Here is a 16312-nt window from a genome sequence, read left to right on the forward strand (position 1 = left end):
CACAGAATCCGAAACAAGCGCCAGGCTCTGAGCGGTCAGCACAGAGCCCGACGCGGGGCTCGAACTCACGGACCGCGAGATCATGACCTGAGCTGAAGTCGGCCGCTCAACCGACTGAGCCACCCAGGTGCCCCTCAATCTTAATTTTAAAGATTGTGAATAAGAGACAAACTTCAGTAAAGGTATATAGATTTCATTATTTGTAATTCAATTAATAAAAAAGCACCTAGTACAATGTTTCACATGATTCTGCTCTCCCTTTTTATATTTAATTATTAACCTTCCCATATTTTCATCAGAGTAAATGAGTCATCTTGCCCCAGAAGACATTCAGCTGCCCTTGGTAATTCAGGCTAACTTGTATTTTAATTTGATTTTTAATGGACAATTTACCACATGCTTTGGGAGGCACGAAAATAAGTGAAATGATTCCAAATGTTTTAAGTCAATATAACTTACTTTACCATAAAAAAAAGGAATGAAATAGAGGCACCTGCGTGGCTCAGTCGGTTAAGCCACCAACTCTTGGTCTCAGCTCAGGTCATGATCTCACAGTTGTGAGATCAAGCACCACGTTGGAATCCACACTGACAGCATGGAGCCTGCTTGGGATTCTTTCTCCCTCCCTCTCTCTGCCCCTCTCCTGCTCATGCTCATGCTCTCATTCTCTGTCTCTAAAAATAAATAAATAAATAAACATCTTTAAAAAAGGAATGAAATAAATAAATACCTTTTTCCATTTGTTCACAAGGGATGTAATCTGTAACTGAAAGTGTGAACTCTAATTAAAAAACCGTAAATTGGGGCGCCTGCGTGGCTCAGTCGGTTAAGCGTCTGATTTCAGCTCAGGTCATGAGTTCACAGTTTGTGAGTTTGAGCCCCGCGTGGGGCTCTGTGCTGACAGCTCAGGGCCTGGAGCCTGCTTCGGATTCTGCGTCTTCCTCTCTCTCTGCCCCCTCCCCCACTTGAGCGTGCGCTCTCTCTCTCTCTTTCTCTCTCAAAAATAAATAAGCATTAAAAAATTATAAGTATTTAAAATTAAGTATGTATTTGTATGGGGCCCAAATTTTGTATTCATCATGGTAGCCTGAAAGAGTAAGTATGTTTTCAACTTGAAACCAAGAATTTCTGCCTAGCAAGAGGAGAACGGACTAACATGAACACCATGAAAAATAAGTGTAGTTTTCTTCCTAAGCATTCCAAAAGAGGAACATGCTTTGTGTTAATATTTGCTAATTTAACATTATATGAACTTGAGTTTTACAAATACTTATATTATTCTTCATGTGACTAAAATCACATGGTCATGTGTGCTTAAAATAGATTTTAAAAGAAAATTTAAAAAATAGTGTTAATCAGAGCATCAAGCACATCTCTTTTTTTTTTTTTTTAAGTTTTTAAAACTTATTTTGAGAGAGACAGAGACAGAGGGAGACAGAGAATCCCAAGGAGGCTCTGCACTGTCAGCACAGAGCTCAATCTCATGAACTGAGAGATCATGACCTGAGCCGAGATCAAGAGTTGGAGGCTTACTCCACTGAGCCACCAAGGCGCCCTAAGCACACCTTTTAAAACCATAAAAGAAGGGGAAAGCGTTGGTGGGGAATGGGTCAAATAGGCAATGGGGACTAAGGAATGCACCTGTCGTGATGAGTACCAGGTGATGTATGGAAGTGTTCAAACACTATATTGTTCACCCGAAACTAATACAACACTGTATGTTAACTAGCTGAAATTAACATAAAAACTTAAGAAAATAATTAAATAAAACCATAAAAGAAAATCCAAAAGTTCTTAATAAAGTAGAACACATTTCAGAATAGAGACCTATTAAAAAATGCTAAGTACCTGTTACCAAGACCTTGAATCATCACTTAAAATATCGAACTACTATTTGTATAATAAACTGATACTGACATAAAGCTTGAACAACCACAAAGCCTTATTACTAAAACTGGTCACTCAACCAGCAAGATCTGCATCACTTGGGAGCTTGTTAGAAATGGAGAATCTGAAAGCCCACCCCTGAACTGTTGAATCAATTGGTATTTGGTTAATAAGGTCACTAGGTGCTCCACATGCATATTAAAGTTTCAGAATCACTGTTCTGTATTCTATAGAATAATATTATTACTTCATAAATTATACAGCATTACTTGTTATTTCTTTGCATTAGAAGTGACTGAGGTATCTGAACAAAGTTCTAGAAAATTCAATTTGCTATCTGAAAAATCTATTTCTATTTATATATTTACATACGTGCATACCTAATATATTTTTTGCCTATTTAGGTAGACCCTTGATGAATATTAATGGCATACAGTAAAAATGATTAACTTTCCTTAATCTTCAAGTGGCAGGATAATATTATGTATTTAAGAATCAAAGAAAATAGGCTGCAATAGCTTCTTCAAAATTTTTTAAAAGAAAAAATTTAAAGAATTTTAAAGAATCTTCTCTTTTACAAATTGTGGTAACTTTCAAATGATTCAGTCAGCAACTTCCCATCCTAAACTACTGATGTCAGAATTCTCACAGCTTGTAAAAACTCTGATTTTCCAATGCAGTAAGACGCTCCTTGGCTACAATAGACGAAGCCTTGCTTAACACGTGCGTGCGTGCGTACACACACACACACACACACACACACACACACACTCACACACACTCTCTCCCTCTTTCTGTGGAAAATCTAAACTATTTTAACACCATAAGCACAGGGATTTTTTTCATGTTTTAAAATGCAGAAATAAAAAAGACTATGCCTTAAGGAAGAGAAGACATCTAGGCATTTCCAAATTAACTTAATATACATTAATGTATCAAAGGGCACCCAGCCTGTTAGAGCACTCTGGATGCTGAGACAGGTTCCTGAGAACCTTAGAACCACTCTATGTATAACATCAATATTTATTAAAGCAAATAAAGACAATTCAAAATTCTGTGATAAAGTTAGGATACTTTTTTAACAAGTTATGCTAAATGTTTACTTCTTTTCAAAAAAAATTTTTTTTACATTTATTTATTTTTGATAGAGAGAGACAAAGCACAAGTTGGGGAGGGGCAGAGAGAGGAGGAGACACAGAATCCAAAGCAGGCTTCAGGCTCTGAGCTGTCAGCACAGAGCCCGACGAGGGGCTCGAACTCACAAACTGTGAGATCATGACCCGAGCTGCAGTCGGACGCTTAAGCACCTGAGCCACTCAGGCACCCCACTGTTTACTTACTTCTTAAGCACATCTTTAAATCTCAGACTTTAGGGTAACTATAAAACAGGGGCAATATCACCTTTAATAATAATATTTACCTGAATAAGCTTCCACTAGTAGGATGAATAATAATTATGAATAAATGACAGTCATTTTAATGAAGTAGGCAGAGTTTTTAAAAACTGGAATTACTTGGGGCGCCTGGGTGGCTCAGTCAGTTGGGCGTCTGACTTCAGCTCAGGTCACGATCTCGCGGTCCGTGAGTTCGAGCCCCACGTCGGGCTCTGGGCTGATGGCTCAGAGCCTGGAGCCTGCTTCCGATTCTGTGTCTCCCTCTCTCTCTGACCCTCCCCCGTTCATGCTCTGTCTCTGTCTCAAAAATAAATAAACTTGAAAAAAAATAAAAAAAAAAAAAATAAAAACTGGAATTACTTGAAAATGATTTTTTTTTATCATCAAATTGCTTAAGGGTAATTCAATCATATACCTCACACTAAATTCTACAATACAGATAACCACATATCCTATCTTTCACTTTACGTAAAAGTTTATCGGACATTTATGTATCTAAAGAGTCAAACTTACATAAAGGTGATTTATTTTGTGACGGTATCTTAGGAACTGTAAAGAGAATCTGAACTCTTAAGCAACTTACATGAAATATCCTCTTGAAGTCTATTTTTCCATAGTAGAGAATACAGACACAAGCTATCAAATACCTAGGGAAGATGGATGCTGTGATGTTGGGAGAAGAAGTAAAGAGAGAGAAAAGAAATCTCAGACTTTAATTTTTTCATTCAACTTTATCCACAGTTTGCATCGGTAATATACATTTAGTGTTCCATTTATTTTTAAATGCATCAGAAAATCAATTATGATAGATCTGTGACCAATACAAAGATTTCTGAATTCTTCAAAAAATTCACTTAGAAAAGTCGATAAACTAGCATTCTGTAAAGATAATTATTAAACAAACGGTAATGCATTTTTACTCCTTATTTCAATTCTAACATATCCAACATCACTTCTGTCTTGTGCCATAGAGTAATAAAATTTAGCAGGAGTAGCTATCTACTACATTTTTTAGGGCCTAATAAAATATTTGCTTGACTTATTTAACCCCTTCAAATCACAAATCCAATTCAAATAATTATAATCATTCTTAATTCAATAAGTGATGAAGTAAATATAAAATAACCATAAAAACCATTTAGAATAAAAATTTACACTTATTTTAAAAACTACTAAAAGAAATACATCAGAGCCTTGATAAAATGTGTCCTTGGGGACTATGCTGAGAAACTGACTTAGAGGTGGTGTTGCCTTTTGGCACTAGAGTAAATAGACTGACATGATGTGAACCTCAGATGGACCCGTCTTAAATGGAATTTTGCTTTGCGGCGAAGAATGCTGTAAGAGAGGTTCTGGTGTAGTTTCCCTTTAAAGCAATAACTGACAAGTAAGTGAGATGCAATAAGGAAATGGCCTATAATTTCAATGAGAAACAGGAAAATACCTGTAAAATAATTAACATCTAGACTGATTGAGAAGAGGAATCCTACCGCACGGGAACTACGAAAGCAGTATGAATGATTGCTGTAGCTCTTAATGGTCACTTGATTTGTAACGTTGTCAGATCTGTACAATAAAAACTAACAACTTGAGATATTTGTTTGCCATTTCTTACCTTTATTACCCAAGTTTTCACTAGGGAGATTGATTATGCCAATGAAGTGTTTTTTTAGATCCAACTGAAAAATAGTAACTAATTAGCTGAAATATTTAAAGGAATAAATTACTAATAATTTAATTTTAAACCTTACAGTTATAAGAAGCTTTAGTTCTTTAAAAGCTCCAATTTCACACTTGGGGAATGTAAAGAACACATGTGTATTCTAATGCCAAAATGTAATTATATGGCTTCATTGCCAAGTGATCAATAAAAGTAGAGTTGTTTCTAAACCAACCCTTATTATACCATTCGGCACACTAGTTTTACCTTGTATATATACCCTTTGAAATACCCAGGCCAACACTTTTAATAAGCTGCATCCATATTAAGAGGTAACAAGTGCAAATAATCACATATTTAAGATATGGCACTTGCTTGGCTACTACAAAAGTAATTATACTAAGGTTCTTCTATAGCAAACTGAGTTATTACAGTAATGTTTTTGAAAAATTCCTGCACTCCTACCAACGTAAATTTATCCAGCTCCAAACTAAACAAGGACTTTAGGTAACATAGCATACTTAGGAAAATATTTATAGAATGGTCTGTGTTTAATTCAACATCATGTTCATTGAGGACCCTAAGATTTACAGGATCCACAAATGGCCGGATTCCAAATACACACCTATTCTTCAATGGCTGCTCTATGAACCTGAAAAAAAAACCAACCCAGCTAATGGCAGCATGCCGACTGAAAGTCCAGACACAGATCCAAACTTTGGCAGGCCTATCAAAGTGTCCTTGATAATGAGTACTTGGCTACTTCTCAAAAACCTTACTGCCTTGTGTAACATTTTCAATACAGAAATAAAATACTCTCCAAATAATACATATTAAAAGATGATTAAGTTTTGCAAAATTAAATAGCATAAATTAAGCATATTAACATTGTTTTTTTTTTTTTTTTGACAACATGACATAACCAATTTAAGGAAAACTGCAATGGACTAAATAAAAAACCACAAATGTCACCGTGTGAGGCACATTTAAATCCTCACATATAACGGACCTTACAAAATCTGCTAAAATATTTTAAAGTTCCATTGATTCCATTAATACATAAAAAGAAATTGCAAAAATGCTTAAGACTATGTAAGAGTCATCAATTACACAGGCACTTCACATGTAAACAGTCTACAGTACAACTGAAAATATTTTGGCACTAACCTATAATACTAAAAGAATTTAATATAAAGCCAGAGTTCTGCATTTTCTACTCATTTTTTTCTAGAAAACTAAGACCAAAGATTGAAGAAACTGTGTATAAACTAGAATTAGAAGTGTATTAAATAACTCAAATATAGAATAGTTTTAAATCGGTAAAAAAATGATTACCTCATCCAGGTGTTTACTAGTATGCTCTGATATAAAAAAGTAAACCTAATGTGATTATTAAATTGAAACCACATCTTAAATTTAGTGTCAATCTGGTTTTTGAAAAATAACGAAGGTTATCAACTGACTCAGTAAAAAGAGAATTTGAATTTATCAAAAACTCTTATTAAGTTAATCCAGTTTTTCCCCCAAAAGAAGTTTGGGCAATTCAAAATTTAACTTTGATGTTTTAACATGATTTTTTTTAAGCTATGGATTGACCTAATAAAATTATTAATTTTGATTAGACATTCTTATCACGAACTTGAGATTTTTTAAATCACTTCAAATAAATGAAACTATACACTTAAAATTTTGAAATGTTACATCAAGCTGTAGAAAGCTGAGATGCCTTGGTTGTAGGTAATTCAAGAAGAGCCTGCACTGTGACACCAACTTTCACAAGACCTCTCTCTTCCAGAATATGATGAGGCAAACAGAGTCTTTCCTGAAAAACAAAATAAATGATATCAGAACATCTGTTTTTTAATAGTGCAGTAAAGCCTGAACAAGTCAGAACTGGATTTTTAAAACATGTGTCCTGTAAAACTTCAAGTAGAAAGTACACAATTTTAATTAAATTCTAAACTTTTTATTCTCTTCTGGAGGTGTAATTGCCATGTAACATTATATTAGTTTCAAGTGTAAAACATAATGATTTGAACAGCATTCTCTTCTCTGTATCTATAATGTGCATTTTATTTTGTTTGTCCACTTGGGTTTTTTTTAGAGTCTACACGTAAGTGGAAACATACAGGATTTGTCGTTCTCTGTCTGACTTAATTTTGTTTAGCATAATTCCCTCAAAGACCATCCAAGTCACAAATGGCAAGATTTCGTTTTTTTTTATGGCTGAGTAGTATTCTGCTGTATGTATACCACATCTGTGTCCATTCATCCACCAACGGTCTCTTCGGTTGCTTCCATATCCTGGCTATCGTAAATAATGCCACAATGAACACAGGGGTGTGAATATCCCCTTGAATTGGTATGTTTGTTTTCTTTGGATAAACACTCAGAAGTAGAATTGCTGGATCATATGGTATTTCTATTTTTAATTTTTGAGGATCCTGCATACTGTTTGCCATGCCACAGTGGCTGCACCGATTTACCTTCCCATCAACCTGATGCAAGGGTTCTCTTTTTTCCACGTCCTCATCAACATTTTGTCTTTTGGACAACAGCCATTCTAACAGCGGTCAGGTGGCATCTCATTGTACAAATTCTAATTCTAAAATGGCTCTTTCGATAGACTTCTAGGGTACGGGATTCTATTTTACGGTCTTTGTTTTGATCTGAGGTTGATCTGATCCACATAAATAAGCGAGTACTTTAAAGTGAGACAGCCATGCTAGAAGTTCCCTAAGCTCTTGTGCTGGAGTAGAAAGAGCACTCCATTTCCAGTCAGGAAATCTAAGGGCCATGCAATACGAAGTGCTAAAGGTACTAAAAACTACGCAGAGACTCGGTTTCTTCAACCTGAAGAAAGGACCGTGTAAGAAACAAACTGAAGAGTGTAAACTCTTCAGTCCTGTACAAAATTGGCCTCTCTCGTTCATTCTACCAGTTCTGAGGTTCCACGGTCTCTAATATGTGAAATGATTCAGTACTTTTTGTTTGTCTTACTGTTACTTCTTTCCAGCTGCTAGTGATCTTTGTTGCTTCTTCGTTCAGTGGCCTAGAATTTGAGAAGTAGCAACTGCCTCCGCTTGTAAGCACATCACATCTCATTTGACCTTAAGGCAGCTTTGCATTAGGTTTCATTAGCCTTGGCTGATCCTCTTCTAACTTCTTTCCTTTTTGTAAGTAATCTCTACTCCCGACGTGGGGCTCAGACTCACCACCCCAAGATCAAGAGTCACATGCTCTACCCACTCAGCCAGCCAGGTTGTCCCTCTCCTAGCTTTCTTGATGTTTTCAAGAGTTCCGTCTTCACTCTCTTCTCTTTTGTACTATATCTTCTCTTTGGTATTCTCAAAGCCTTATCAAAATTGCAAGGGTTAACTAAATAAATTTGGTAGCTATTTCTGAAGAAACAGGGCAGTCCACTGCTTCATCTGGGACACACATTCATCTCAGGAAAGTAAGCTAGTAATGGATAGTGTGGGCGGCAAACAGACCATCGACAAGACCCATCTGGTCCGTAACTATACACTTGGTGAGCACAGTATCTTACAAGTCTAGAAACATTACATTTTTTTCTAAATCCACTGTTTCTTCAAACATGGGGGGCCTTGGCAAGACTAGGCCCCTATTCCCAAACAGTAATAACTATATCCGCCACCCTGATGACTTTCAAATCTTTATTTCCTGCCATGACCTCTCTATTGAGCTCCAGATACAAATATGAACATGATACAGCCAAATGGATGTCTAACAGGCAGATCAAAATCAATCTGTCCACAACCGAATTACATCATCACTAAGTTAAACTGTCCTTTTATATTCTGTACCTACGTCAGTAATACACTATTCAATTTCTCTCAATATAAACCTCGGAATCCTAATAGTCTTCTCTTTCTTCCTTATTCCCATAAACCATTCACCAAACACTACTGGTAATAATCCCATTTATCAGAAGCATTCTCAAAAACTATCTTCTCATCTCCATTTTCACAATAGCATTTGCTGCCTTCCCAATGTTTTGTTTATTCAAATAATCACTGAAATGTTAGAAAAGAACAAAAGGTTTCAAATCAATGACCTCAGCTTCCACCTTAGAACTAGAAAAAGAACAAACAAATTAAGCCGATGGCAAGAAGAAAGAAAGAACATATGAAGTTGAGAGAGGAAAGCAATAAAATAAAAACCAGAAAATAATAGACAAAAAAAAAAAAAAAATCAGTGAAACCAAATGTTAGTTCACTGAGAAAATTTTTAAAAATTCATAAGCTTCTAGTTAGGTTAATCAGAAAAAAGAAAATACACAAATTACCTACATCAGGAATAAGAGTAGTAACATCAGAAGAGATATTACAAATACTAAACTGATAATAAGGGGACATTATAAACAACTTTATAATAGTAAGTTTGACAAACTACATGAAATAGACAAATTCCTTGACACACAGTATACCAAAAGCTCATGCAAGAAGAAACAGAAAACCAGACTAGCCTTGTATCTATTAAAGAAATTAGAATTGTAGTTAAAATCCTTTCCACAAAGAAAACTTTTGGCCCAGCTGGGTTCATTAAAGAATCTGACCAAACGTTTTAAAAGGAAGTAAGATCAATTCTACACAAAATTTTCACAAAAAGTGAGGAGCAGGGAATACTTCCTAACCTATTTCTTAAGGTCAATATTACCATGACACTAAAGCCAGGCAAAAGATATTAAAAGAAAAGAAAACTAAAGACCAATATCCCCATGAACATAGATGTAAAAAGTCTAAACAAAATTTTAGCAAACTGAGTTCAACAATATCAAAACAACAACCAAATCTATGATGATCAAGAGGGTTTATCCCAGAAATCTAGGTTTGAGTTAATATCTGAAAATCAACCACCATTAAGTCACAATACTGTGAAAGAAAAAGGAGGTTATCATCTCAGTAGTTGTAGAAAAAGCATTTGACAGAATTCAACATCCGTTCCTGATAAGAACTCTCAACAATCTAGGAATAGAAAGGAATTTGCTCAACCTGATACAGTTCATCTATAAAGAAAAACAACAGCTAACATTTGCAAAGTATATATCTCAGAGTACTTTTATCTGGAATATAGAAAAAAACACCCACAACTCATTAATAAAATGGTGAATAATCCAATTAATAAAGGGGCACAGGATTTGAAAAGACACTTCTCCAAAGAATGTATACAAATAGTCAATAAGCACATGAAAAGGTGTCCCACATAATTAGCCACTAGGGAAATGCTAATTAAAACCACAATGGCTGTGGGTGCCTCACATCCAGTGAGCTATGCTAGCTTACTGTCAACTTCCCCTAGAGGGTGAGGGCCCCCAATCCAGCTGCACAGCTGTGGATGCTGGGGATTGTGTTGGATGTCCAGAAACAGTCAGGGGTGGCAAATGGGTCAGATCCACATTTCAGCTCTGGAAGAACTCTGGGTGCGGGGTGGGGCAATGGGATCCTCCAGCCTTTGCATCCCAGGCTGCCCCATCGAGCCCAGAGCCCAATCCCTCCCGAGGCAATGGCAGGACTGGGTCCCTAGCTGACCAGGCGCAGGGATGCTGCAGGGGAGGCGACACAGGCATCAGCCACAAGAAACCGAAAGCAGCAGCTGTGAACCTCTCCCAAGCACAGTAAATGATGTGACGTTCCCCGGCTCCTCTGAGAATCTCTGCCTGCTCCCTCCTCTTTCCCACCCTCAACTGTGTCCTTGGGGCCTACGTATAGAATGAAGAAAGCTGAAACCAGTGTTCAAAAAAAAATTTGTTCATGAGTGTTCATAGCAGCATTATTCATAATAAACGATGAGTGGAAACAGCCCAAACGTCCATCAACTTATGAACTGTAAACAAAATGTGGTATAAATGTTAGTCAGTTAGTTAGGAGGTATCAGCCAGGAGGGATAAACTGATGCTGGCCACACCCTCGGAGGCACCCCCAAAGGTTAACAGCCACACCTTCAGAGCCACCTCTAAGGGCTAACAGAGCAGGAAAGGCTTAGCCGCAGAGTCGGCTCAAAAGGCACAAAGGGACTTCTAAGAACTGAGCAAGCACACAAAAGGTTGCCTTGTGCTATCCCCTGTGACCTTAGGTTACCTTAAAGTCACAGCAAAGCCCATTAAAACTCTTGAACATGCAGCACATAAATAAATACAATTATAACAGAATGCATCATAAGTAGGCACAATGCACAGAAGCCAAAATGTTACACAATCAGCAGGCGACAATCAAAAATGCCAATCAAAGCCAAATTTATATGTAAACAAAGCAGGCTTATAAGGCTGTAGCTAGAGCTTCTCAGGTCCATTGCCATTCTTACTCCGGCAGGGGCCTGCTTTCACTCTTAAAAGTATACTATACTTATCTACTTGATAAACTCTATCTCCCTATTCTGGTCTCAGGTCTCTAATTCATTGCGGCATCCAGGCCAAGAACCTAGTGACCCAGTAACCTCGACATACAATAAAATATTCAGCCATAAAAATAAATAAAGTACCACTTTACACAACAACACGGATAAACCCTGGAAACATTATACAAGATGAAAAAAGCAGACGCAAAAGATCCCATATCGTAGGACTTCGTTTATACGTAATGTCCAGGAGAGGCAAATCCGTAGAAACAGAATGGGGTGTGGGGTGCTGGGGGTGGGGAGTATGGACAGGGAGACTACTCATGGGTAAGAGGTTTCTTCCTGGGAGGATAAAAATATTCTAGGGGAGGAGCTAAGATGGTAGAGTACTAGGAGGACCCTAGGCTTCCCTCATCCCTGGAACATACCTAGATAACCATCAAATCATTCTGAACACCTAAAAAATCCATTTGAGGACTGACAGAACAAACTGCGCAACTAAAGGGCGAGAAGGGGCCACATCATGGAAGGTAGGGGGCACGGAGCTATGGTCTGGGGAAGAAAAGTGCTGCAGAGGGGAGGGAGCCCTGGTTGTGGAGAAGAGAGAGAGAGAGAGAGAGAGAGAGAGAGAGAGAGAGAGAGAGAAGCACAACAGGGGGTAGCATAAGGAAAACACTTCTCCAAAGCTACTGACTGGGAAAAGGAGAGAGGCTGATTTTCATGAGTTTTCGCACCCAGTGGGGCTCAAAGACTGAAGTATTAGGGGTCTGTGGCACAGTTTCCTCTCCAGGGACAAAGGAGCTAGTGAACGCCGTTTCCCACCCCTGCCCCCTGAGCAGAGACACAGAGACACCCACTGAGGGCAGCCAACCTAGGCACTGGTTCTCTAGCGCACTTGGCCCCTGCCCTTCTGGGTCAAAACTGCATCAATCCCAGTGCAGCAAGAGCCTCCCCAGGAAGACCGGCACAGGTCCTCCCCACCCCCGCCCCCCCCCCCCCCCGCCATACCTGGGTCCCTAAAGTTCAGAGTTTTAAACTCAGGGGGCCTGGCTGGGATAGAGTCCAAAGTGCACTGCACTGCTCCAGGCAGGCAAACAATCCAGACATATTGTGAAAACAGCAATCTGAAAAACACCTAGGACACATGAGGGGAAATTATTAGCTCCTCTGGGAGGGCTTCCCTGACAGCAGTGAGCATAAACCCCTCTCTGGGGACAAAGGAGCTGGTTGGTGCCATTTCCCTCTCCCAACCCTCAGCATAGACTAACTTCAGTCAACAGCACAGTGCCAACATCCGCTGCTGAAATTACTTTCACTAAGCCCCGCCACCCTTCGTTGTGCTGGTACTGCTTTTCTCAGGCAAACATCCCTGAGAACTGATGCAGCAGGCTCCTCCCCCAGAAGACCAGCACAAAACCCTGCACAAACCACATCTACTGACCATAAAGATCTGCAAGGCTTCAGCTCTAGTGGAAAAAGCATCAGGTCTGTTAACAAGCAGGCCAAAGCACATGTAGATAGAACACGCTCCGGCCAAGGTCCAAACACTCCCCACTGCAGGCAAGGAGCAACTCTACAGAAGACTAACGGATGGGATACAACAGTCATAACGGCATAAGCGGCAGCAGAGCACATGTAGCATACACCAGAGACACTTCCTGAAGCGTCAGGCCCTGGCTGTTCTATGATTTCTTATTCATAGAGCCATTAACCTCAGAAGCAGGGAACATAACAGGCTTTCCTAACACACAGAAGAAGACAGAAACCTAGACAAAGTGCCAAGACAAAGGAATTCATCCCAAAAGAAAGAATAAGAAAAAGTCATGGCCAGGGATCTAATCAAAACAGATGTAATACGCCTGATCCAGAATTTAAGACAACAATCATAAGGATACTAGCTGGGCTTGGGAAAAGCATAGAAGACATCAGGGAGACACTTACCACAGCGATAAAAGAGCTGAAAACTGGTAAGGCCAAAATGAAAAGTGAGATAACCAAGATTCGAAGCCAACTGGTTGTAATGACCACAAGGATGGAAGAAGCAGAGAAATGAACAACATATAAGATAAAATTGTGGAAATAATGAATCCAATCAAAAGAAGGAAAGAAAAATCTTGGACCATGAATGTAGACTTAGGGAACTCGGTGGCTTAATGAAGTGCAGTTAACATTCATATCATAGGACACCCAGAAGAAGAGAGAGAAAAGGGGACAGAAAATTTGAGGAAATTATAGCGTCCCTAATCTGGGGAAGGAAATAGACTTCCAAATCCAGGAGGCACAGAAAACTCCCATCAAAATCAACAGAAACAGGCCAACACCAAAATATACCATGAATTTGCAAAATACAGAGGTAAGGAAAAAAATCCTAAAAGCAGAAGACAAAAGAAGTCCCTAACTTACAAGAGATGACAAATAAGGTTAGCAGCAGATCTCTCTACAGAAACTTGGCAGGCTAGAAGGGAGTGCAATGATACACTCAATGTGCTGAATGGGAAAAATCTTCAGCCAAGAATACTCTATCGAGCAAGGCAATCAACCAGAAAAGAAGGAAAGATAAAAGAGTTTCCTAGACAAACAAAAATTAAGAGTTTGTGACCACTAAAGTAGCCCTGCAAGAAATAGTAAAGGGGACTCTCTGAGTGGGAAAGAAAGACCAAAAGCAACAAAGATTAGAAAGGAACAGAGAAAATCTCCAGAAACCATGACAAAACAAGTAATAAGATGGCACTAAATTCATATCTATCATTACTCCGAATGTAAATGGACGAAATGCTCCACTCAAAAGACACAGGGTGTCAGGATGCATAAAAAACAAGAGCCATCGAGGGGCGCTTGGGTGGCTCAGTCAGTTAAGTGTCCAACTTTGGCTCAGGTCATGATCTTACAGTTCGTGGGTTCAAACCCTGTGTTGGGCTCCATGATGACAGCTCAGAGCCTGGAGCTTGCTTCGGATTCTGTGTCTCCCTCTCTACCCCTCCCCCACTCGTGCTCTGTCTCTATCTCTCAAAAATAAATAAAACATTAAGAAAAAAAAGACCCATCTATATGCTGCCTAGAAGAGACCCATTTTGGACCTACAGACAGCTGCATACTGAAAGTAAGCAGAGGGAAAAACATTTACCATGCAAATGGACATCAAAACAAAAAAGCCAGAGTAGCAATACTTATATCAGACAAACTAGATTTTAAACTAAAGATTGTAACAAGAGATGAAGAAGGGCACTATATCATAATAAAGGAGTCTATCCAACAAGATCTAACAAGTAAATATTTATGTCCCCAACTTGAAACCCCAAACATATAAAACAATTAATAACAAACATAAAGGAACTCATTGACAATAATACAATAATGGTAGACTTTAAAACCCCACTCATGTCAATGGACAGATCATCTGAACAGAAAATCAACAAGGAACAATGCCTTTGAATGACACACTGGACCAGATGGACTTAATAGATACATTCAGAACATTTTATCCAAAAGCAACAGAATATACATTCTTCTCAAGCGCACATGGGACATTCTCCAGGACAGATCATGTATGAGTTCACAAATCAGGGCTCAGCAAGTACAAAAAGATTGAGATCATACCATGCATATTTTCAGATCCCAACGCTATGAAACTGAAAGTGAACCACAAGAAAAATTTTGAAAATACCACAAATACATGGGAGGATAAAGAATATCATTCTAAAGAATGAATAAGTCAAGCAGGAAATTAAAGAAGAAATAAAAAACACACATGGAAACAAATGAAAATGAACAAGATGGTCCAAAAGATTCGGGATGCAGCAAAAGTGATCATAAGAGGGAAGTATACAGCAATACAGGGCTACCTCAAGAAGCAAGAAAAATCTCAAATACACAGCCTAACCTTACACATAAAGGAGCTAGAAAAAGAACAACATATGAAGCCTAAAGCAAGTAGATAGGAAATAATAAATATCAGAGCAGAAATAAATGATATAGAAGGAAGAACAAGAACAACAAAAAACTACAGTAGAACAGATCAAAGACACCAGAAGCTGATTCCTTGAAAAAATTAATAAAACTGATAAACCCCTACCTGGACTTATCAAAAAGAAAAGAGAAAGGACCCAAATAAATAAAATCATGAATGAGTGGGGAGAAATCACAACCAACACCACAGAAATACAAAGAATTATAAGAGAAAATTATAAAAAATTATATGTAAACAAATTGTGGACATTCTGGAATACAATCTGGAATAAATTCCTAGAAATATATCAACTACCGAAACTGAAACATGAGGAAATAGAAAACTTGAACAGACTAATAATAACCAGCAAAGAAATTGAATCAGTAATCAAAACTCTCCCAACAAACAAAGTCCAGGATCAGATGGCTTCAGAGGAGAAATCTAACAAACATTTAAAGAAGAGTTAATAGCTATTCTTCTCAAACTGTTCCAAAAAATAGAAATGGAAGGAAATCCGCCACGTTCATTCTACGAGGACAGCATTACCTTGATTCTAAAACCAGACAAACCCATTAGAAACAGAACTACAACCCAATATCCCTGATGAACACGGATGCAAAAATTCTCAACCAAATACTAGCAAAGCGAATCCAACAGCACATGAAAATAACCATTCTCCACAATCAAGTAGGATTTCTTCCTGGTTGCCAGGGTTGGTCAATATTCACAAATCAATCAATGTAAAACACCACATTCATAAAGGAAAGGATAAGAACCAACATGATCCTCTCAACAGACGCAGAAAAAGCATTTGACAAACTACAGCATCCATTCATGATAAAACCCTCAAGAAAGTAGGGATCCAGGGAACGTACCTCAACATCATAAAGGTCATATATGAAAAACCCATGGCTAGTATCATCCTCGTTGGGGAAAAACGGAGAGCTTTTCCTCTACAGTCAGGAATAAGACAAGGCTGTCCACTCACGCTGCTGTTATTTAACATAGTACTGGAAGTCCTAGCCTCAGCAATCAGACAACAAAAAGAAATAAAAAGCATCCAAATTG

General features: G+C 38.2%; 1 protein-coding gene across 3 annotated transcripts in view; it reads right to left on the reverse strand.

The window, feature by feature from the left end:
- Positions 1–3751: 3751 nt before the first annotated feature.
- The window catches only part of LRCH2 (leucine rich repeats and calponin homology domain containing 2), a 98387-nt gene continuing 85826 nt past the window's right edge, over positions 3752–16312 (reverse strand). For 2 of the 3 annotated variants that reach the window (XM_027054873.2, XM_027054872.2), the window contains one exon: positions 3760–6763. In XM_027054873.2, coding sequence (XP_026910674.1) covers positions 6644–6763 — 120 coding nt within the window. In that variant the 3' untranslated portion in view covers positions 3760–6643. Of the gene's footprint in view, positions 6764–16312 lie in introns of all 3 variants that reach the window. The other variant, XM_027054874.2, reaches the window with a different exon arrangement.

Source organism: Acinonyx jubatus, chromosome X, assembly GCF_027475565.1.
Source record: "Acinonyx jubatus isolate Ajub_Pintada_27869175 chromosome X, VMU_Ajub_asm_v1.0, whole genome shotgun sequence".
Taxonomy (NCBI): Eukaryota; Metazoa; Chordata; class Mammalia; order Carnivora; family Felidae; genus Acinonyx; species Acinonyx jubatus.